The 25,394-nt window shown below is 35.2% G+C and overlaps 3 protein-coding genes across 3 annotated transcripts; 1 reads left to right on the top strand and 2 right to left on the bottom strand.

Moving 5' to 3' along the window:
• Positions 1–1,076: 1,076 nt before the first annotated feature.
• On the bottom strand, positions 1,077–6,341 carry LOC136419087 (uncharacterized). Its single transcript, XM_066405262.1, has one exon. The coding sequence runs from the start codon at positions 6,339–6,341 to the stop codon at positions 1,077–1,079; it is 5,265 nt and encodes a 1,754-aa protein (XP_066261359.1).
• A 951-nt stretch (positions 6,342–7,292) lies between these two features.
• Positions 7,293–16,393, top strand: LOC136419086 (galactoside alpha-(1,2)-fucosyltransferase 2-like). The gene is made up of 4 exons (XM_066405261.1): positions 7,293–7,689; positions 7,748–7,950; positions 9,955–10,166; positions 16,051–16,393. The coding sequence occupies exons 1-4, from the start codon at positions 7,293–7,295 to the stop codon at positions 16,391–16,393; spliced, it is 1,155 nt and encodes a 384-aa protein (XP_066261358.1).
• Positions 16,394–22,852: 6,459 nt separating this feature from the next.
• LOC136419084 (histone-lysine N-methyltransferase SETMAR-like) lies at positions 22,853–23,884 on the bottom strand. Its single transcript, XM_066405260.1, has one exon. It carries the CDS (start codon positions 23,882–23,884, stop codon positions 22,853–22,855), a length of 1,032 nt encoding a protein of 343 aa, XP_066261357.1.
• Positions 23,885–25,394: the final 1,510 nt, after the last annotated feature.

The following is a 25,394-nucleotide window of genomic DNA, read 5'->3' as shown; positions in this document are numbered from 1 at the left end:
GATGGACTGATAGGATTGGATAATTTACGAATCTTACAAGCAAAATTGGATTATGATAAGGAAATTTTAATGACGCCATTCGCCAAAATATATTTACAATTCTACAAAACTAAGAAACAGATTAATAATATAACCATACAACCAAGAAGTGAACAAGTGATAAAAATAAAAACTGATATTCAAGATGGAGACGTAATTACACCCTGTATATGTTGAGTTTTTTTCAGTACTTATTTCATATCTTATCAGATAAGGCTAATAGAATTAGATAATCTCGTGGATCCATACTAGGGATAAAAATGTACCAGACACATATGATTCCCTATTTAGTTGCATATGTGTAATATGTGATATAAAATATAATGAATGTATCGTGAGAAGCAATAGTGAAAGTTACGATTTTTCTATTCGGAGGAACAGAAAGGTTACTGTGCAGAGGAACTACTTATGTATTCATTTGAGGCCCATGGAATCAAAATCTAGCTTAATCTCCTAATAATATGATTATTGTTTTGACTTAGAGAAACTTTGCCTCTGGATTGAAGGACTGTATAATAAAACGTTTCTCTTGCACTTCTGGATGATATAATTTGGTACAAGTTTAAATAAATATGGTGATTAAGGGACACTTGCTGTGAGGTCTCCTTACAGTGAGAGAGCTAAAAAAACTGCCCTATTGAATCTTAAATACCACATTCAGGGATCGGCACCCATAGGCGTACTCCAATAGAAACCTTGTCGACAAAGAGGGTGCTCTTAATAGCAGCCGTTAGAAATGTGGTGCTATTGCACGACAATACAAATGGAGAGAAAGTTAGTCCCTTTCGAGGAACCATCATCATTCAAACAAAGGATTCCCCACATCTGGGCATTCTGGAATAATGTCAATTAGTGACCGTTCATAGGCGTCGCCTCTGGGTGCATGACAAAGTACAATAACTAACGTAAAGATACAAAGTTATAATATTAATAGCCGTATGTGAATGTGCTTATCTAATCACTAGGTATAATCTTAAAATCAGTCATGAACATGCCCCCCACCTTGAAAGCGTCCACTTTCAATAACACTTTCTGTTTTAGTCACTATCAGTCTTATCATTACATGGGAGCGGACATATCTTAGCAAAACTTCGCTTTACTTCACCGCGAACAGTCTTTATGGTAGCCACTCTGGCCACTCCGTCCTTGCCTGGATGGACACTTAAGATCCGTCCAAGTCTCCAATTCATCACTGGTGTGTTGTCTTCTTTGATGATAACCAAGGTACCAACCTTCAGTTGATGCTGGTTCCTTTTCCAACGAACTCGCTGTTGCAGCTCAGACACCACCTCCTTATGCCATCTATCCCAAAAATGCTGGCGCATTTGTTCAATCAGTTGGAATCGGTTTAGCCGATTAGTAGTGATCGTCCTTAAATCGGGTTCTGGAAGGGCGACTAAGGGTCGTCCAATTAACAGGTGAGCCGGGGTTAAAGGATTCAAATCGATAGGATCGGTTGAAAGAGGGCTAAGTGGTCGGGAGTTTAATACTGCTTCTACCTGGGTAAGAAGGGAGTACAATTCCTCAAAGGTCAGTACTTGAGCACCCAAAATCCGTTTTAAATGATACTTACTAGATTTAACACCCGCTTCCCAAAGACCGCCAAAATGGGGCGAGCTAGGGGGAATAAAGCGCCATTCGATACTCTCATTTGTCATGGCATTGACTATATCGCCTTGTGTTTTTTGTAAAAAGGTACCGAAGTTTGACAACTCAGACTGAGCGGCCTTGAAGTTAGTGCCATTGTCTGAATAAATTAATGTCGGTTTGCCCCGACGTGATATGAACCTCTTTAAAGCCAAGATAAAGGAATCTTTACTCAAGTCTGATACAAGTTCTAAATGTATTGCTCGGGACGCAAAGCAGATGAATAATGCCATCCAACATTTGGAAGTTTTTGATCCACGACCCTTTCGATCTTTCACTAAGTACGGTCCTGCGTAATCAACTCCACATACCTTAAAGGGGAATTCTGCCAGTAGGCGTTCCTTGGGTAAATTACCCATCAGTGGTGTTTCAATCTTTGGATTATATTTAAAGCACAGGGCGCATTTTCTGTAAGTTAATTTCGCTAAATTTCTTCCCCCAATAACCCAAAATTTGTCCCGTATGGAGGAATGCAACTGCTGAGGTCCGGCATGCAATAGCCGATGATGCTCGTATTGAAAAATGAGTTTAGTGAGCTTATGTTTAGAGTCTAACAGTATAGGATGCCTTTTCTCATAGGAATAATTTGACTCCGTCAGTCTGCCACCCACTCGTAGCATTGACTGTTCCGCCAAAAAGGGCGTAAGTCCCAAAATTCTACTCTTATGACTGAGCTCAGTGTTTGTCATGAGATTAGAGATATCTTCAGGAAACGATTGCTCTTGGGCAATCTTTATTAAGCGAATTTCGGCATTGGCTATTTCCGCACTAGTTAACGCCCCACCTCGCTCTGTGGTGCTGGGTTTACCCTTTGCCGTACAGTTTCGTAGAAAACGAAACATATAGGCCACTGTACGTTTGATTCGATGATAGCTCGAAAATCTTTCAAATGGAAATTCACTGTTATATACTGTGAGAAACGCTCGGGAAATAATTTTCATTTCGGGTAAATTTTCGTTTCGCCGAAATTTAGACGGCCATGTCGAGGGGTTACCTTTCAGCCAATTCGGTCCATGAAACCACATTTCCGATTCTAGCATTTGAGATGGAGTTAACCCTCTAGACAATAAATCTGCGGGGTTGTCCTTCGAAGGGACATGCCGCCACACATAATCGTGCGTGATCGCTTGAATTTCTGCAACACGAGTGTTTACGAAGGTTTTCAGTAGATTTGGAGAGATTTTTAACCACCCAAGTACCACTGATGAGTCACACCATAAGACGCATTCGTCAAATTTTATATTGATAGAGGATGTGACCTTTAATAAAAGACGAGATAGCACCAACGCACCGCAAAGTTCGAGTCTGGGCAGAGTAAGGGTATGAAGCGGGGCAACCTTGGCCTTTGCGCATAGAAGTCTAACATGCACATCTCCATTTTCATCAACCGACCGAAGATAAATGCACCCTCCGTATGCTGCTTCTGAGCTATCGGAGAATCCATGTATCTGTACCTTAATTGCCCCCGTACACCGAACATATCTGGGTATCCGTAAGGTATTTAATCTTACAAGCTGGTTTCTAAATTGTTGCCAAGCGGTATGAATGCTGGTGGGAACCGCTTCATCCCAGGATAGTTTTTCTAGCCATAAAGCTTGCAATAGGATTTTCGCTTTGATGATACATGCTGCAAGCAGTCCCAGAGGGTCAAATATTTGTGCCGTACCAGCTAAAATCGTGCGTTTGGTGACTGGAAACTCCTTGGATATTGTACCTATATTATACGTCAGGGTATCAGCCTGACAATGCCATATTAACCCTAACGTCTTTGCTGGCTCGTTTTCGCCAAAGTTCAACGTTTGATTTGTCGAATCAGAAGATTCGACGTACCTCAGTGCGTTTTTCTCATTCGAGAAAAACTTACGCAGCTTGAAACAACCCTCGTTCAATATATGAGATATGTCGCGGGCAATTTCGGCCGCCTCTTCTAACGTATCAGCTCCTGTTAAAAGATCGTCCACGTACATGTCATTTTTTATAGCTTGTGACACTCTTGCATTTGATTTTTCGCATTCAAAGGCTAATTGGAACAAACATCTTATCGCTAGAAACGGAGCGGAGCTTGTTCCATAGGTGATCGTCTTTAGTTCGTAAACTTCCACCGGTTTCTGTGCATTATCACGCCATAAAATCCTTTGTAAGGACCGTTGGTCGGGTTCGATCAGAATTTGCCGGTACATTTTCTCAACGTCGGCGGCAACTACGTACCGATGCTGCCGAAACCGCAATAGGATTGACATTAGATCCCTTTGTATGGTAGGACCGATCATCTGAAGATCGTTAAAACTGACCCCGGTCGACGTTTTCATGGAACCATTAAAGACAACTCGAAGCCTTGTTGTTCTGGCTTCGTCACGTACTACGGCATGATGTGGCATATAGTATGCGTGCTTATGTAGCATTGCGCTTGACACCCTTTGCATGTGCCCTAATTTTATGTATTCGGTCATGAATTCGACATATTGAGATTTTAGATTTGGGTTTGAATCGAGTTTTCGTTCGAGCGCAAAGAATTGCCTTTTTGCTTGATGAAATGAATCACCGAGATCGTCAGGAGAAGATTTGAGCGGGATGCGTACTAGAAACCTTCCGTTTTCTAATCGGACGGTGTGTTGATTAAAATGATTTTCACACGCTATTTCTTCCTCGGATTGACTAGATTGAGATGAAAACCCTTCTTCTATCTCCCAAAACCGCGATAATTGATTTTGAATGTCAATTTCTTGTGTCAAGTGACAGTACATATTATTTTTCGGGTGACTAGGAAATGTCTCAATCGATCCTGAAACTACCCATCCCAGTCTTGTTTTCTGTAAAATCGGTTTATTCTTTCCGAGAGAGATCTGACCAACGCAAATCAGCGACCAGAAAACTTCCGCCCCGATTAACATGTCAATTTCACTAGGTTCACCATACCCTGGATCGGATAATTTTATGTTCGAGGGTATGTTATAATTTTGTGTGTTAACACGTACACTCGGCAAGTTTCCCGTTATGTTAGGAAGTACTAGACACGATATTTTTCTTTTGAAGGCATTGTACAACGATTCGATTATGATATCACACTTGTGGTTTACACTCGACCTTAGTTGATTTAAACCTGTTACAGTCATGTTGATTTCCTGTTTATTCAGCTTTAATCTTTCAACTACCTCTCCACGTATGAAGTTAGATTGAGATCCTGAATCTAATAGTACCCGGATGTTAATTGATCTCTTTTCGGGAGTCGAAACTTTCGCTAACGCGGTGCTAAGAAGCACATGTGCTGGATGAGCAGAATTCACACAAAGAGTGCTAGTTTCTTGTACCTGACCCGATCTCTTTTCGGTGGACGCATTGGAGCCCGGACTATTGTTCCCCGTATCATGGTTTCCGGTACCCGAAATATTAGATCGGGTTCCAGATTGAAAATTCTGCGAGGGATTAGCGTTGAGACGCCTATCCAAATGTAACAACGTGTGGTGCTTTAATGAGCACCGTTGACAAGGACGTCCCCTACACACTTTACTATGGTGTCCGAACTTTAAGCAGTTTATGCAAAGTTTAAGTTCTTGTATCCGTTTGATACGTTCTTGTACGTTTAGACTTGATAATTTTTCACAATTTGCGGTTACATGCTCTTGGTTACAAATTGCGCAATTTGACGTCCCCGTAACTAACCCTCGTACTTCCCTTTGCTGCCTGTATTTTAATTCATTCTTGGGTTCTTGTGCCTGAGTCTGGTTCATCTTTATTGTTTCTAATAAAACAGCCTTATTCTTTAAAAATTTCTTCATATCCTCCAGAGACGGGGAGGTGTTCTCAAGATCCCTTTTCGTTTTATATTCCTCCCATTCCCGTGATGTGACGCTGTCTAGTTTTGAACTTATCAGAAAAATGATTAACGTGTCCACGGTGGGCTCCTTCACCTGTTCGAGGCATCGCATATGTTTAGAGACCGTATCTATTAGCCATCTTATACGCTCTGCCGAAGCCTTTGATATAGATTCGATTTGAAAAAGAGCTTTTACATGATTCTGAACTAACACGCGGGGGTTATTGTACCTTTCTAACAACAGCATCCACGCTACTTCGTAATTGCTTGCCGAAAATTCCAAAGATTTTATAACCAACGCCGCAGCTCCCATCAAGCTACCTCTCAAATAATGAAATTTCTGAATGTTACTCAGAACCGTACTAGCATGGATCATTGATTCAAATGTGTCCCGATACTCTAGCCAAGTTTGAAAGTTACCATCAAATTTAGGTATGTCTATGGGAGGAAGCTTAACATTTGTATCATGAGAAGCATTACGCCTAATCGAGGTTGGAGATGACGCAGACTTATTATTACTTAGGTCATTTGATTCTTGCAAAAAAGTTTCTAAATGATGTTTAGCTCTAGAAATTAAATCAAAATATTGGTTGGTAAATAAGGTGCGTTCTGCGAGATCTACATCCGCGCTATTCTCCTCACTTTCAATTTTGGCTTGAATTTCTTCATACTCGAAAAGGACGTTGTCCAAGGCATCTATTCTCGTTTGAAGTTGTCGATAATCGAGCTCTGTGACTGTTTGGTCACTTAGCTGCTTCTCAAATCCTCCCAAAAAGGTTTTGAAAAGGGTCATTTTGGATTTTAATGCCGCTCTTTTACGGATACTGTTTGGTTGAGCCATTGTACAATATTCAGTAACCTGTTCTTAATTTATTGCCCTCTCCCTTGTTTAGATTCCCGCTGTACACTTCAAGAAAAGGGCACTGTAACGTTTTTCCTTTTCTTGGGTACCTATGTACTTTTGGCACCAATCCTTGAATTTAGACCCAAGGATTTGATCACCGTTTGAAATTGTTTCCCTAATCACCGCGTCAAGTCAGCATAAATTTCAGAGGATAAAGGGATTAATTGGAACCGACTCACCCAGTATGATTTGCATCTTGATTTTGCCGTGCTCCGTTTCCCAGCTGCGTTCTCCAGGTTTTTCTTGTACTGTCTTTATCACAATGTCTTGACACTTTCTTGACGACGTACTAACTTTCGGCACCTTTGGTTATCAACACAATTTCACCGTACAGCCCTGCTTCTATCCGGCTCGAAGGACCATGTTTTGACTTAGAGAAACTTTGCCTCTGGATTGAAGGACTGTATAATAAAACGTTTCTCTTGCACTTCTGGATGATATAATTTGGTACAAGTTTAAATAAATATGGTGATTAAGGGACACTTGCTGTGAGGTCTCCTTACAGTGAGAGAGCTAAAATAACTGCCCTATTGAATCTTAAATACCACATTCAGGGATCGGCACCCATAGGCGTACTCCAATAGAAACCTTGTCGACAAAGAGGGTGCTCTTAATAGCAGCCGTTAGAAATGTGGTGCTATTGCACGACAATACAAATGGAGAGAAAGTTAGTCCCTTTCGAGGAACCATCATCATTCAAACAAAGGATTCCCCACATCTGGGCATTCTGGAATAATGTCAATTAGTGACCGTTCATAGGCGTCGCCTCTGGGTGCATGACAAAGTACAATAACTAACGTAAAGATACAAAGTTATAATATTAATAGCCGTATGTGAATGTGCTTATCTAATCACTAGGTATAATCTTAAAATCAGTCATGAACAATTATGGTCCAAAGAAAACTAATATTTCTAAGCATCACAATATTTACCGGATTGTTATTCAGTTTTTTTTATGTACTAAATTTAAATAAGCCAAGATTTGAATACATTGGAGTTCTTAAAGAACACGCTCTTGGTGACCATGAGCTTCGGTTGGCCTCACCTAAAGAAACAGACGATGACATCAAGAATTCGTCATCTAATAAAAATTATTCTCCTGAGATAGCTAATAATTCCTTACAACAGTTAAAAGCAACTCAAAACAGAACTACTTTTGCTAATTTAAGGGAATATTTGTGCAGTAAGGAATCAAAGTCGAGGAAAAGGACTTTCGAAAAATCTGCAGTAAAGGAACCATGCCCGAAAAAACACATTGTAACGTATGTCGCTGGAGGAAGAACTGGTGATTTTTAATTAAGTCCGTATTGTTAGATTTGAAAGTTGAATTTCTTATTCTTTAGGTAACCAACTGTGGAAGTATGCAGAAATATGGGTTATTGTCCAAATAACCGGTTTGACACCATATGATCCAGGATGCGTTAAATATGGAGTGAAGGAGTTATTTGAAAACTTGTCTATACCAAATATGGATAATATTGCACATTGTCCTATTGATTTTAAAAACACAACAGTTGACTCAATGGACAAATGGAATGGCAATCAGGTTTATAATTTCATATTTAATTGTGTTTGCTTCATACAACCAGTCGCCGATAAAAATGTGGTATAGTATATTTCATATAGGGCCATATTGTTGAAGTACTGATCTTGTGTCACAGAAACAAAAAACCTATATAGAGCTTGTAAAAAGTATCGCAACACGTTTATAACTTTTGTAATGTGCCGGGTTGGAAAAACTATACGCGAGTCAAAAATATAACACTTTATTAACTTCTCGATGATACAAGAGCGGAGGCGAGGCGTAAAGACCCTTTTATGTAAGTGTCTGTGAAGATGAGTCGTGAAGGTTTCTGCTGGACTTGAGCTTGACTGCTTGACTTCCTTTTTGTTGTGTAGACGTACCCTATTTATATGCCATACATGATATCTACATGGACTTTGCTAAAGTACATTAATAAGGGTAGTTTGAACCTTAAACAGTACTGAGACTTTGAGTCTCAGCTAATTACAATTTGATGGGTTAGTTATATCGGACAAAGGAATTGTGTTTCTACGTAAACATACATTCTAATTAGGTTCCAATATTGTCCCTAGGTTTCCATGAGAAAGTAATATAAGTAATAATGTAAGAGGTTAATACATATAATATAATAATACATATGCGTAACCTGGGGTGCTTTACACTTTCATAAACATGATATTAAAAAAAAACTTAAACATCTATAATTTTATTAACAAAAAGGCATTATTTTTTTATATTGATATTTTTCACCCCAACTATTTATTTTTTTGATATTCTAACTATGGTAAATGCCTAACAACTGAATTGAACTACTAATGAATTATATGAAAAACAAAATATTTTGTATTTAAAAAATTGTTTGCATTGAAACCGATTTGGAATTTCTACGTTTTCATGTTATTTTTTCACTTAAAACTTTTAATCTTGTTAGGATATGGACTTTGTTCATTCTTTTAAGGAAACTGTTGTTTCAATTTTAGTTTATGAATATACTGTTATATCCCTAATTTAATTGCCTTTCTTTTGATATATTACACTGGGCACCTTCCTATTTGAAAATAAGCAGTTAATAGGGGTAACTGGATAGGGCTGAAAAATTAAAAAATCGAAAATAATGCTTTAAATGTCTTTTTTAAAATAAAATTTTATGCGTTTAAGCATTTTTTTAAAATATTCAGTGTATAAAAGTTATAAACGTGTTGCAATACTTTTTACAAGCGCTGTATAATATTAAGGCTCTGTTTGAACATTTCTATAAAAAGTAGCTTGCAATTAAAGTTAATAACACATAAAAAATTTGGCTCTTATGAAGACTAGTATTAAAATACAATGGGTGTGACTTACAAAGTTTTAAATTGGCAGAAACCAATGGCGGCTGTTTTTAGTACCGCAAATTATGAAGTCATTTAAATCTAACATCTCACATGATCTTGAGTCGTTAATAAATATTTTTAAATCATCTTCACTGCAGCAATGGCCGTTTGCCAGAATGTTTTCAGTGTGGCTTAAATACATAGACATTTTCTCTAAAGTGCTTGCGTACCTTAAAACAAAAAACCTCTGATTTTGATCTCTCAAGCAAATCTTCCAGGTTAAAAAATAGGAAAAATTATTAAATTAAAATAAAAAACTCTACCAAACACTTATATTATACGGGGTCTTTATGGGATCATGTTAAACTTTGAACGCAAGGTTGTTTAAATAAGTAAGAAAAAAATCTAAATAACGAAATATTTGCAAATGTCTTCTTTTCATGACACAGGGTGCTAAAATTTAAATTTTATTTTACATTTTTTATTTATTAAAATCCACAATTTCTTTGGTATTAATTTAATGTCTGCTGTGCTTTTTTAATTCTAAGAATTGCATTTTTTAACCTAAAAACCACCAGGGTACCAAACTTTGAATAAGTATGTATCTTTGTTTTTAGTAAATTAAAAAAGCGAAAATTAGTCTTTAACTTGTCTGTATGTTGACTATTGAGTCCCACTCGTTATGCAAACCTATAACTTATATATTTTTTAGAGTATAGTACTACCTCAATATAAGTTTAGCAAGGCTATTATCATTCCCTATCTTTACCGACTTGTGAACGAAGAATTTGTTTTCAAAAAGCAACTTCGCATTCAGGCTCAAGAAATTCTCAGAGAGGCTTCGAATAATGTTTCCAATTCAGAGCTTATTACTTTTATAGGAGTACACGTAAGACGAGATGACTATATCAGTTATTTGGATAAGTAAGTTGTATTATGTAATAGTTATTTACATAAGTAGTGAAGGAAGGTAAATATTAACGCATGAACTTGAACTGCTGCGCACGAGACATAAGCATGAGCGTAACATTTCGTACAGTGTCTTTATAATAGTATAAAGCTGGGAGGTGAACATTTTCAACATTTACTTCATGACACAAGTAGTAAAAAATGTTATTTTTACATTTCATTTCTGTATTTCTCTTGAATTATTAAATCGATCCCAATGAGGAAGGTCCTATAACAAAGGTGTTACATACAAATAATAACGAACAGTCATGCGAAAACTCCCCGGTCGTAATATAGACTCTATGCGTTTCACAACTATGTTCAGGAATCCAGTGCTTTAGATCTCGACGTTTGGAATTATTTATACATATGCCCTTTTAGTTAAAAGATGTTGACGATCGCGAATATGGTAACGAACTATTTTATTTAATCTTGACAACTACTTAAATAGACTAATTTGGTAAGAAGTATCTATTCGCAAATACTCTAAAAAATAATAATAATTGGTAGTTTGCCAGACCTATCTATAACAACAACTAGGTTATAATATACCTATAAATAAACTGATTGTTAACAATTAAAAGAGAACAAGTAACTAGTAATGAAGTAATTCAAGTACTCACAATCAGCACTTGACCTAAATTACATGCATCACACATATATAACTTTTGGGCCCTTTTTGGTGTTTGGCATGAGATAACAGAGTCAAGCGGAACTATCGTTTTTTACTCTGCCATCGCTCTAGGCCTTATTCGTGCCTCTCTCAGGAGGTGAGTCTAGGTCACCTCTCAAAAAGAAAGCTTGTACATGCTCTGCAAATTCTTAAATACTAAAACCCGTGGTGATAAACCATAGGCGTAACCTGATTAGGATACCATTTGCACCACCCGCCGCATTAAACCGTGGCGTCTTAGTTGGGAATTGGAACTGCAACTATAGGGTCAACCAAATTCATCATGGGCAATTCAAATGCCGACAAAGTATATTACAGGCATTTTCAATGCCGACCAAGCTTATTGCGGGACTTTCCAATGCCAACAAGGCATATTGTGGGAAACTCCCATGCTCCAACTAATGCCTACCAGGGTCGTACCTCAGGGGTACATCAATCTTAAAGATCATACCTACTATTTAATATATATCAAATGTAAAACTAACACCTATCTACAATAATACCCCAGCAGTCTATTGCGATCCTACATTTATGTTATACCAAAAGTTAATAATAATCGAGATACAGGGTGTTAAATTTGAAAAAATAAATCACATTTTCTTCAATAACTTTCCACTACATCAAGCTAATTTTATGAAATTTTGTATCCGGTGGTTTCTTAAATCGAGATATTCAAATTTATGAACGATTTAGTTGTATCTTTTAGAGGACGTCACCAGCGACTATTAGGACACCTTTAAACAGTTACAACTTTTTTATGTCACTTTTGAGTAAAAAAATCTATTTCTCTACCTACGATAACTTCTCTCACTTAAAGCAGCCTCACCATATGCTTCTACAAGCAATAGACGCATCTCAGCTGCAGATTTTTTCAAATTAAAGAAGTAAATTAAAAATTCTTGCAAATGACGCTTATTCGGCGCAAAACTTAACATTATTAAACGAAACAAATTATGTGATGTTGATAAGGAGTCACTAATATTTCAAGGTTATGTTGTTACTAGATGACTAAACTTGCAATAGTACGTTTTACATCTGATAATTTCAAGATAATCTTCTGGTGGGGCCATGTTTTGTCAAACGCCGGAAACTTATTTGTATACTTTATAATATTGTTTTGTTTTAATAAGTTGCATGCATGGTGAGCTTTAGATTCGTTTTTCTCAGAAACTGTTGCTTTTAGCGACTTGCATAAGGTACACTTTTTTTTAGTAGAAAAGGTAGAGAAATAGATTTTTCTCCTCGAAAGTCACATACAGCGTCGCACAAAAAAGTTTCAGCTGTTTAAAGGTGTTCTAATGGCCGCTGATGGCGCCTTCTAGAAGATATAACTAAATCATTCATAAATTTGAATAAATTCTCATCTTAAGAAACTCCCGGATACAAAGTTTCATAAAATTAGCTTGATGTAGTTGAAAGATATTGAAGAAGATGTGATTTATTTTTTGAAATTTAACACTGTATTTCAGTTATTATTATCTTTTAGTATGACATAAATTTATGTAAATCGGATTATTGTTACACGAAGAATCCGTCGATGCTCTGTGTCCCATTAATTAAAGACCACCCTGTATATACATATACATATACGGGAATGGATACAAGGGTCAGTGAGTGAGAAGTTAGCCTAGATATACCTAATAAATGCTCTTTCTTAAAAATAAACAGTATTTTGTGGTTTTCCTCTATTGCAATCCCTTTATTTCAAGACAATAAAAGGAAATTCAATTTCCTTTAAAATAAGATATGACTCGTCCCTCCTCCCTCCTTCTCACAATCCTATCTATTTAAGATTTCAAAGGCGATAACCACCTTTTTGAAGGGGTTGGAGCAGAGGAAATGCAAAAATATAAAAAATGTGCTTTTCTGAAAACTAAGGTTTACGCGTCCAAGTATATTTTCATATATTCGTTTACAAGAAAAAAAGTTAAGTGAAAAGGTTTCGGTGCGCCACCCTATATTTATGAATGTACCTTGATAGTATCTAGATATATCAAAGGATTATACTGACAATGGACGGACCATACACCCAAAAGAAGCAACTGTTTACTAGGTGAAAAAAATCTACGCTCCTTTATGTCGTCCCAATTTGGGGATGGATAATGAGGATCAAAAAATATGCACCCAAAAAACTGAGCCTACAAATAGAAACACTGCTGCGAGATATATGCATTTGTCGCACTATTTCCCTCAAAGCGGTGCAAGCATTAGTAAGCACTTCCCCTATCGAACTCCTCTTGTAAGAAAAAACATCAATCTCAGCATTCTTCCACGGGTAACGAAGGGTGACAGAAGAGCGGCCAGAACACCAACCATTCGAAACTGGCAGGAACGATGGATGAATCTAAAAGACAAAGACCAAAAGTCAAAGACTAATCCCTGACCTCGAAAAATGGATTTCGTATAGACATAGGCGTTTGAATTATTTTCTAATTCAGGCGCCAAGTGGCAACGAAAAGTCTAAGGCGTTTACGTACCGAATCGGGAAAATCGGGCCGGAATGCAGGACCTGCGAAATTAACGATTCCGTGGAACACTACATCTTCTAGTGTCTAGACTTTGAAATACAAAGAGAAGAACTGAACGCGTTAAAACTGGATTTTTTGATGGAAACAATGCTAGAAAGCAAATCCAAATGGAACCGATGCAGCGACGTCATTTCTACACCGGTTAAAGAAAAGAAAAGAATGGAACGCAGCATTCAAAATGCATGATTCTACAGAGTACATAAAAAATACAAACAAAATACAATATAATAAAATATAAAAAATAAATCTCCCCAGCAATAATAGCGGACGGACAAGCAACGGAACCAAAAAACGACGTAAAATACTTAGGAATGATACTTGACTCCAAGCTGAAGTTCACTAAACATGTAAAGACCATGAGAACAGAAACAATCAAAAGGGCAAAACATTTCCGATCACTAACATACAAAGACAAAGGGATCAGTACAAAGACTGCAACAAAAATATACCAATCCATATGCAGACCACTCCTGGACTACGGACATATCCTAAGAGCAAACGCACCAGAAAAGACCATAAAACACATACAAACAACGGAACAAATCGCCCTACGAACTATCACAAAAATAAGAAACCCTAGAAACCCACTATACAACCCATCTAACCAACTATTGTACGAACGCGCACACATGATAAGAATAACGGAACGACTACAGCACATCCAGACAAAATGGAAAAACAATCCTCACAATCTAGCACTACTGATCCCACTGTGCCTAACAAGACAAACTAGACAGTCGCGCTTCCATTCTCCCACAAACACCCTCCTAGAACACCTCCAAACATAAATCCTATCCTAATATCTTACTCCCTTACTCCCTGCACTGCTCCCGCTTATACCACACATAGTTTAGGGAAAATTGTAAATGATTAGATTCTAAAATGAAATGTACACGCTCAAGGGCAGAAAGACCAAAAGGTCGATAGCCTATTTCGTATGAAATAAAGATTTTGTATATATATATATATAAAATAAATAATAAAACTACCGAATTTATGTTTCCTCGACTCCGATGCTTTTATCTCCTAAGAACAATTCCAGGGCGTTTCAGTTTTGGGAAGTAATCCCAAGGTTTTCAGTGCGTAGGCACTTCGATAAATCCCACACTACTGAGTTCTTAGAATAACAGACCGGATGTCTTTGGACGATTTTCCTCGACAAAAAAAACCTAGATATATCAAAAACGGTCAACTTACCATATTATATTTGATATCGTGTTATCAACAGGTCAAATATTTCAAGATCTTTCCGTAACATACTGATTCAGAACAAAATTATTAATTTATTGAAAACAAATTTCTTTGTTTTTGTCCAGGTAACTAAGTTTTTGAGTCCTTATATTTTTCGTAGAAAATCTAATATAGCATCATATCATAAAGCTCTTCAATAGATATTTTTTAAATTGTAATTTATTTATTTAATTTTAATAAATTGGGGGAATTTGATTGTAACATTATAATATAAAAAGAGGAAGTTGAATACTAATCATTTTTTCTCGAAGAAAATCTTCAAAAAGACATCCGGTCTGTTGCTCTGGCGACTGGGTAGTGTGGGATTCGATTGAGTACCCATTAAAAACCTTGGGGTTCCTTTCTAAACCTACCACAACCCGGAATTGTCCCAGGAGGATAAAAGTGCGGGCATTAGGGAGATACAAATTCGATGGTTTTAATTTTTATTATTTTTTTTTTATTCTTCTATTGTGTTTGTTCGGACCTTAGTAATGAACTCATATATTAAGATTTTTTTATCGATTAATTTGTCACCACCTAGTGTATGATTTAATCTGGCGGTGATAAGAGAACCCTTAAGTGAAAGCATTTTGTGTCCGACCCTACGATTTGAATTTATCTTTTATTTAGTCTAGGTAATCTCATCACTCTTATATTCCAGCGTGGGAATGAATAATTTTAATTTATATCTCAGTGTGGAATATATGTTGGAATTTTAGATGAACATAGAGAAGGCAGTTAGGTTTGAGATACCACGCGAATGGTCTCGAACTCATCTACTAACTCAAATTTGATAATTTACTCATTTGTTAATAGTAACTCTTTCTTTAATATTAAGCAGAAGAACACAATCAATATCAAGTAAAAAGTGAGAGTTATTGTATCTCGAAAGCAGTTTCTCTGAGACTGTAAACATCAGAGTGGTCCTTTAAGAAAATCCAGTCAACCATCGACTTCACACTAGAGGAATAAAGTTTGATCTTCGAGTCGCGGAATACAACTGTTTTGTGAATTTCGAATCAAACAAGCTTCCTCCATTGGACCCAATCAGTGTTTATATTTTTTTATGAACTCAGTAGGATTATGCATTTTGAATGCTGCGGTCAATCCTTTCCTTTTCTCTGATTACAGTAAAAATGACCTCATTGCATCAGTCCCATTTGGTTTTGCTTTCTAGCATTTCTTTCATCAAGAAATCTTCTGTTTGTATTTCAAAGTTTGACCACAGCACTAAAAAATGCTGTGGTCAAACAAATACTGATGCCCTTAGAATAAAACTACATACCACAGAATCTGAAGAATTTGTGTATTTTTTGGAATATATGTATGTATAAATAATTTTAATGAAAGCAATTGAAGAGATATGTGTACTAACCTGAAATAACTATAACATTTACCATCTATCAATTTCTTATATATTTTTCAGTAAATATCATGCCACAGCGGCGACAAACAAATACTACCTCAAGGCCATAGGATACTATAAAAATAAGTACAAAAGATGTCTTTTCATCATCATTAGTGATGATCCACAGTGGTGCTACGATCAATTCGGCAAATTACAAGACGTTTTCGTTGCGTCGTACAAAAGAAACAACACGGCTGGGGAAGATTTGGCCATAATGGCAGCGTGTAATCATTCCATCTTCGATTATGGGACCTACGGAGAATGGGGTGCTATTCTAACAGGTGGGGAAACTATTTATAAGTCAATCAACAATAAAGGGAGGGCCACTGGACATATAGCAGGATGGCAAATGATGCATTAAAATATTTTTATTTTCTGCTAAAGTTTCTAATAAAATAAGGCTTCTGATTATTAGATAATTGAATTTAATGAACAATTAGTTGGTCATAATATTTATATTAATAAAAAGTAGGTATCTTCGTATGGGTTTTACCTCCGGTTGCATTATTTTAGATTGTCGGAGTAGATCTGTTTACACTATACTTATTTGCATCCGGTAAATCGAAAATTACAACCTGATACTGAAATATCATTGCTAACCAAACTTATCGGCCTCTAATTATTGATCTTTCAGTTCAACATTTTTCTTTTAACGTGATTAAAGTAACCACTAAGTTTAACCTAAGGATATTTTGAAACATTGCAATATTCACTTTTTTATATTTTAATTATATTTGCATTATGAATGGCAAAACATTTATAAAATATGAAACAAGTGTATTTACCACACCAAATCAAAGCCGACTCACCAACAATAATAATAGACGGACACACAACTGGACCAAAGAATGACATATTATACCTAGGAATAACAATTGACAAAAAATTAAAATTCACTAAATATGTACGAAACGCCAGATTCTAAATTATTAAAAGGGCAAAACATTTCCAAACAATAACATACAAGGATAAAGGGATCAGCACTAAAACTGCTTCACAAATAAACAAATCCATCTGCAGACCATTGTTCGACTACGAACACATATTAAGGACAAATGCAATAGAAAAAATTAAACGACACATACAGATAACGGAATAGATTACGCTAAGGTTAATCACAAAAATAAGACACTCCGACAACCCGTTATATACAGGGTGGCGCAATAGTGTGACAAAGTACCATATCTCCCTTATTTTACAAAATTTAAAAAAATCTGTTCGTATAAAAGTTATACGTGAACATACAGCCTACATTTTAAAAATATTTTTTACCATGTAGGGTGTTGCATAAAGACGGGTCAAAATATTTATTCATTTTATTTAACGGAACCCATTATATATTATTATATATTTGGATTCCTCGTAAAATTCTCTCCATGGTAGGGTAATTAGTTTTAAATTAAATGGGGACGTTGTCTGCTTATGACGAAAAATGTTTAAATTTGAAGCAAAACATGGTTCCATAACATGTGCTATAACTTTCAAAGCACGTTAATTATTTTAACAAAAACTGACACAACAGAAGACAAAGGGATGCTTAAGTGCCTTGTTCAACGAATAAGTTGGTTTCTTATTCAGAATACTTTCTACAGGCCCTGCAACTTGGGAATATTCAAATTCATTTTTCTTGGAATTTTTAAATGGGACGCCCTGTATTTACGAATCCTATATTGTTGAGATTTTAATCCTCTTCAACTTTTGTTAAGGTAACATTATACGCATTTTCTTTAGTTTTGGCAGAATACTTATTTCTTTAATACATTTGCAAATAAAACATGCTACGTCTATTAATAGTTTAATTTTCCAGTTTGCCATGAAAGCCGTTGACAAATTTTAAACGTCAAATTTACTATTTATTGATCACTTGTATATCAGTTGTAATAAGGTTGCAATAAATTTAAATATGAACTTTTCACAATCCGAAATATATTTTTAAAATGTAGGCTGTATGTTCACGTATAACTTTTATACGAACAGATTTTTTTAAATTTTGTAAAATAAGGAAGATATGGTACTTTGTCACATTATTGCGCCACCCTGTATATAACCCACCCAACCAATTATTATACGAACGCACACACATGATAAAAATAACCGAAAAACTCCTACAACTTTAGAAGAAATGGAAGGACAATTCTCACAACTGGACTATACTCAAATCACTTTACTTAACAAAACAGATAAGACGATCCCGCTTTTTCTTTCCGTCGACTACCCTATTGGAACACTTCCAAATCTAGATCATAAGTTTGGTTTGTAGAAATGTTTAAGTCAAATTAATAATATGTACCATGAGCAGAAAGAACAGTTTGGTTGATAGTTTTTTTCCGAGGAAATAAAGATTGTTTATACAGGGTGACCCAACTTTAAACGGTATAATTGAAAATTTAGATTCTTCTGATAAAATTAAGCATATTTTGTTCTATAAACTTTTTTTGCGGTTCTTCTTCCTTTTCAAGATATTGACAATCAAAGATTTTTAACTCTTTACATGTTTTCAAACACTTATACTAAAATTTCTCAAGAACCAAACCTAATAGGGAAGTCCTGATTGCATGTTCTGAAAGATGCTTAAATTCCTTCTTTCAGCATGTTAAACATAGGACTTAGCATTACTGCTATCCATTTTTAGACGCATTTAAACAAGGACATAATAATTTTTTCAATTATTCACTATTATTTCAAAACGCTGTAGATAATCGTCAGAAAAATTTTAGAATTTGTCCTTTTCTAGAAATCCTGTTTATCATGAGTATCTTCGATTGGTTGCCAGAAAATCATTTGAAACAATTTGTTATTAAATTCTTTATAAAATTAAATTATTAAATTAATCCCGAGTTTTTTTGCGCATTAATATGCGCAAATAATTAGACTTTTCTTGTGAAACTTTTTTCTTTCACGCTTTATACTCATTACACAGGGTGTTGAAGTTAGTTAAAAAAATACTTTTGTTAACAACTTGAGTGTTTCTTAACATCTCTTAATGAAATTTTGCAGTGATGTATAGTTCGATTACGCATACATTTCCAATGATTTGGGTAATAAAATTTGAAGAAACAATGGAGAAAATAGGGGGTCGTGTATATCTTTTTCGCCAACTTTTTTTAAGCATGCCAATAGTGCATTTGTTTAGTGATTCAAATTAGTTGTTTCTTTATCTGGATTTCTTCATTCTTGTAAAATTTTGATTTACAGCTTATTTTAGAAGATATTTCAGCTTATTACCCCTCAATACGCGGCTTCCATTTTTTATTTCTATCGATAACGTAGTTCCAAAACATATCGTATGGTCACGTGATTCTCTTAAATACCATGTTGTGAATGACATAAATTAAATTTTAAATTTAAATATTATTATTGCTGTAATAATTTTACTAAAGTGACAACAATATTAGTATAATGAATAAAAAATAATGATAACTACGTTACATACTTGCTATTTCTAGTTAAATGAACAATTAAAATAAATCTAAAGTAAATGTTCCATATGTTTGCCACCTTTACAAATACATATCTGAGCCCTTTTTATACAGGAGAAACGAAATTTCGAAAAATATGTGGTTGCATTCTAAATCGGTGTCCATCTTTTATAATTCGTTGTCTCAAATATTGCTCATTTAATACTGGAACTCTGTAAACAAAATCTTTCATAAAACCGCAGAAACTAAATAAAATCTAATGTATTAAGGTCGGGAGACCGAGGCGGCCAATAAACAGGAGCATCTTGGCCTCGCGCTATCCAGTGATTATAAAAAACTTCGTTTACACGGTCCCGAGCATTATGCGCAAAATGAGGTGGTGCACCGTCTAGCTGAAACCACATATTTTGACCAATAGCTAAAGGCACATCATCAAGTAAATTAGGAAATTTATTTTGTAGAGAAACTAAAATTCGATTCCCATTTAGATTTGTCGGTAGAAATACCGGTCCTGCAAGATAACTCTCGATTATTGTCGCCCAAATATTTATTTGAGCCACTGACATATACATATAGAAAGATATATACAGGGTGTTCCGTGAAGAATGCGCCAAAAAGGAATCTTATAATCTAGACATTAAAATAATAAGATTTAACCCAACTTGCCTCATGAAAATGTTATTCGTTTAGGATATACAGGGCGTTAAAGTTAATTTTTGTATTTGAATTTCTTTAAGTAAATCGAATAGTTTTGAAGATATCTTGTTCAAATTTTGAATCTATGTTTTTTTTAAGACCGGTAAAATGAATATTTCATGAAATTTGGGTTTCGAAAAAGAGGGCGCTAGTTGCAGCCTATAGGGCGCACATTTATGTCCATATTTTTTTACAAATGCAATAATTGTGATTTTAAGAGGTATTTTTGATAGATCTATCATTTCTAAAGATAAAAGGTATACCTCATTTATTTCGCTAATCCAAGCCATTTTCGAAATATGGCGAATTTAAATTTCCATAACGTGTCTAAGTAAGTGCTCGATATTAAGTAAAAACAAATTATTAATAACAATTATTAATTTATTGAAACAGTATATTTTATTTTAGCAAGTGTGAAAAATGTCCACCATTTACTTGAATGCATTTTCGTACTCCTTTTATTAAGTGTTGTCTTATTCTAAATAAATAACCGTCACTATTTTTAATCGCTGTGGCGGCATCCTGGATGCGTTGAAATAATTGGTCACGCGTATTTATCTCTGTATCATAAACTAAGGATTTCATGTATCCCCATAACGAGAAATCCATTGGGTTGAGGTCGGGACTACGAGCTGGCCAAGGTACATCACTTCCTCGTCCAAACCATCCATTAGGAAATTGTCTATTCAAAAAATTACGAACTACAATGGGGTAATGTGGAGGAGCGCCATCATGCATAAAGATGATATTTTGTCTTAACTTCAGCGGTACGTCTTCAAGTAAATTTCCTAATTCAGTTCTTAAAAACTCTAAATATTGTTCTGCATTAAGCCTTGCAGGTAATTGAACAGGTCCAATTATGAAATCGTCCAAAATTCCACACCACATATTAATAGAAAATTCTTATTGAAAGTGATTTTTTGGGGGTTTTCTGCAACGTGAACTAACAATTGAATAATAAATAAAACTCAATATTTAGAGTTTTTAAGAACTGAATTAGGAAATTTACTTGAAGACGTACCGCTGAAGTTAAGACAAAATATCATCTTTATGCATGATGGCGCTCCTCCACATTACCCCATTGTAGTTCGTAATTTTTTGAATAGACAATTTCCTAATGGATGGTTTGGACGAGGAAGTGATGTACCTTGGCCAGCTCGTAGTCCCGACCTCAACCCAATGGATTTCTCGTTATGGGGATACATGAAATCCTTAGTTTATGATACAGAGATAAATACGCGTGACTAATTATTTCAACGCATCCAGGATGCCGCCACAGCGATTAAAAATAGTGACGGTTATTTATTTAGAATAAGACAACACTTAATAAAAGGAGTACGAAAATGCATTCAAGTAAATGGTGGACATTTTTCACACTTGCTAAAATAAAATATACTGTTTCAATAAATTAATAATTGTTATTAATAATTTGTTTTTACTTATAATAATATCGAGCACTTACTTAGACACGTTATGGAAATTTAAATTCGCCATATTTCGAAAATGGCTTGGATTAGCGAAATAAATGAGGTATACCTTTTATCTTTAGAAATGATAGATCTATCAAAAATACCTCTTAAAATCACAATTATTGCATTTGTAAAAAAATATGGACATAAATGTGCGCCCTATAGGCTGCAACTAGCGCCCTCTTTTTCGAAACCCAAATTTCATGAAATATTCATTTTACCGGTCTTAAAAAAAACATAGATTCAAAATTTGAACAAGATATCTTCAAAACTATTTGATTTACTTAAAGAAATTCAAATACAAAAATTAACTTTTACGCCCTGTATATCCTAAACGAATAACATTTTCATGAGGCAAGTTGGGTTAAATCTTATTATTTTAATGTCTAGATTATAAGATTCCTTTTTGGCGCATTCTTCACGGAACACCCTGTATATATATATACAGGGTTGCTCATTAGTGCGTCAAAGTGCGATATCTCAGTAAATATAAGTTTTGGAAGGAAATATGTCTTAGTAAAGTTTTTGGGGAATAAAAGGTACGTATTTTTAAATTATTTTCAAATGTACAGGGTCTGTCATAAAAGTGTGGTAGTACCAAATTATGTTTTTTTAAATGGAACCCCCCAATTTTTTTGCCATTTTCGGATTTATCGTCAAATTTTAAAGTTAGTTTATGAAATAGGTCTTATATAAAAAATTTACCATTTTCGAGTTATTTGTGAAAATTCGAAAATTTTGATGACTGCAAGGTCTCACGGAAATCAATGCTGTTCCCTAACCGTTGCGAATTTTGGAACCGATCTTATGAGGCTCCAAGGCGACATAATAAGCTACGTTTTGACATGTTTTAGTTTTAAAAAATTTTTCCATAACCCTCGAAATAGGCCTCCGAAGTTGCATGACTTCAATCCTCAATAACTTGCTTATTTCAAATGGAATGCCATACTTTTCTCGACAGCATCGTGTTCAGAATCCAAAAACCTACAACTTTTGTTAACATTACCCTATCCCTAAACCCAACCGTTTCTGAGCTGCCGAAAATTGCCCCTTTTTTACATCTAAATTTGTATTTGAAAAGTCGCATCAGTTACGTCACCATACGCAAATTTTACGCGATGTCCGGTGACGTCCAGTGTCATTTTGACGTTTTCCATGAGTTTCGATGACTGTATTATTATTTTTATATTATTTATAACCAATTATTATTATTTATTTTCACAACATTATTTGTATCTACAATAAATTCTCAAACTGTCCTCCATTTCGATCAGAAACCAGTTGAAGTCTTGCCAGAAAAGACCTATTTACTTCTCGTAACATCTCAATGCTGACGGTATTTCTAAACGCATGAATTATGCGTTGTTTCATATCTTCTGCAGTAGTCGGAGCAGTTTGGTACACAACATTTTTTATGTGTCCCCATAGAAAAAAATCTATTTTTGTTAAGTCTGGCGATCTTGGTGGCCAAAAAACGGGTCCGCCGCGGCCTATCCATCTACCTTCAAATTCTTGATTTAGGTACTCCTTGACATCTGCCGCAAAGTGCGCTGGAGCACCGTCATGTTGTAGCCACATATTTTCCCTCAAAACTAGAGGAATATTTTGCAAAAGTTGGGGCAAATCATTTTGCAAAAAACGCAAATATTTAACACCGTTTAAATGTCCGTTAAAAAAATGTGGCCCAATTATAAAATCGCCTATAATACCACCCCAAACATTTACAGTCCACTGCCGCTGCGTATTCACTGATCTTACTATTCTTGGATTTTCCATTGAATAATAATGGAGATTATGACGGTTTGGACTACCATTCTGAGTGAATGTTGATTCGTCGGAGAATAATACTTTTAGGAAAAAGTTAGGTGTTGTCCTTTCCATTTCTAACCCCCACTGACAAAATGTTCTTCTAATCTCCAAATCAGGCCCCAATAGTTCTTGATGGAAGGATATACTGTAGTCATGAAACTTGTTTCTCTTTAAAATTTTACTAACGGTAGATCGAGGAACATTGGTTTCCTTGGATATTGTTGTTGAACTGGTAGAAGGCTCCGAAATTACAGATAGCAAAACATTCAATTGATCTTCATCGCTTGTCCTCTTAGTCCTTTCACATTTTTCATAAGTCACATTGCCTGTTCTAATAAATCTTTCCTTAAGTTTTTCTAAACTTCTAACCGAGGGTTGCCTTCTATCAGGATATTTTTGAGCATACATCCTCTGAGTTAGCAAACAATTTTGATCAGCAGATCCCATAACAAAGATCATGTCAACCAGTTCCGTCTTTTCGAAATTCATACGTATTTAGTGAACTACAAACCTTAATATAAGAATAAAAAGGAAATGTGCAAAACATCTGAGTAACTACTCACCAAGTGGATAAAAATAAACAATTTAAAAAATTGTGTTAAACAAATTTAAAAAATATGTGGATTAAAAAAACGAAACAAATAACGAATGTACAATGTAAAACTAATTGTAACTTACAAATATCTACGACTTTTATGATATTTTAGAAAGAAAACACAGACATCAATAGAAATAAACAAAGCATTTGTTTTTGTTTCCATGACAACATGTAGCTGGTTAACTTGATCAAAATTTAAAAAATGACAGTAGACGTCACCGGACATCGCGTAAAATTTGCCTATGGTGACGTAACCGATGCGACTTCAAATACAAATTTAGATGTAAAAAAGGGGCAATTTTCGGCAGCTCAGAAACGGTTGGGTTTAGGGATAGGGTAATGTTAACAAAAGTTGTAGGTTTTTGGATTCTGAACACGATGCTGTCGAGAAAAGTATGGCATTCCATTTGAAATAAGCAAGTTATTGAGGATTGAAGTCATGCAACTTCGGAGGCCTATTTCGAGGGTTATGGAAAACTTTTTTAAAACTAAAACATGTCAAAACGTAGCTTATTATGTCGCCTTGGAGCCTCATAAGATCGGTTCCAAAATTCGCAACGGTTAGGGAACAGCATTGATTTCCGTGAGACCTTGCAGTCATCAAAAAATTTTCGAATTTTCACAAATAACTCGAAAATGGTAAATTTTTTATATAAGACCTATTTCATAAACTAACTTTAAAATTTGACGATAAATCCGAAAATGGCAAAAAAATTGGGGGGTTCCATTTAAAAAAACATAATTTGGTACTACCACACTTTTATGACAGACCCTGTACATTTGAAAATAATTTAAAAATACGTACCTTTTATTCCCCAAAAACTTTACTAAGACATATTTCCTTCCAAAACTTATATTTACTGAGATATCGCACTTTGACGCACTAATGAGCAACCCTGTATATATATATATATATATATATATATATATATATATACCAGGTATACCGGTATGAAATGAGCGTCAGGATATAAATGTTTCGATATAGAGCATTTGTTGTAAACAAACCTTTTTTTTTTGTTTGCTTGGTTGGTATACAAACTGACAAACATATTTAGTACAAATCAAGTCGTTGAACAAATAACACTATATTATTTCATTGTGCCAAAAATGTCGAATTTTGTATCACAAAATGATGATTTGCGGAAAGCATTAATTTTTTGCTTTAATTTGAAGAAAAGTGCTGCAGAGTCGCATCGAATGCTTGTCGTGGCATATGGTGATTATGCTTTATCAGAAGCAACATGCAAAAGATGGTTTCAACGATTCAGAAATAACAATTTTGATATGCAAAATGTAGAACGTGGCAGACCACAAAAAAAGTTTGAAGGCGCCGAACTGCAATCAATATTGGATGAAGATGACACTTTA

This window comes from Euwallacea similis, unplaced genomic scaffold (assembly GCF_039881205.1).
Source record: "Euwallacea similis isolate ESF13 unplaced genomic scaffold, ESF131.1 scaffold_72, whole genome shotgun sequence".
Classification (NCBI taxonomy): Eukaryota; Metazoa; Arthropoda; class Insecta; order Coleoptera; family Curculionidae; genus Euwallacea; species Euwallacea similis.
This window is presented reverse-complemented; position numbering and strand designations above follow the sequence as displayed.

Excerpts from the sequence above, each read along its gene's own strand:
- LOC136419087 (XM_066405262.1), bottom strand. The coding sequence starts at position 6,341 with ATGGCTCAACCAAACAGTATCCGTAAAAGAGCGGCATTAAAATCCAAA.
- LOC136419084 (XM_066405260.1), bottom strand. The coding sequence starts at position 23,884 with ATGATCTTTGTTATGGGATCTGCTGATCAAAATTGTTTGCTAACTCAG.
- LOC136419086 (XM_066405261.1), top strand. The coding sequence starts at position 7,293 with ATGGTCCAAAGAAAACTAATATTTCTAAGCATCACAATATTTACCGGA. Across the intron at positions 7,690-7,747 it reads TGTCGCTGGAGGAAGAACTG|GTAACCAACTGTGGAAGTAT; the intron begins GTGATTTTTAAT and ends CTTATTCTTTAG. Across the intron at positions 7,951-9,954 it reads ACAAATGGAATGGCAATCAG|AGTATAGTACTACCTCAATA; the intron begins GTTTATAATTTC and ends TATATTTTTTAG.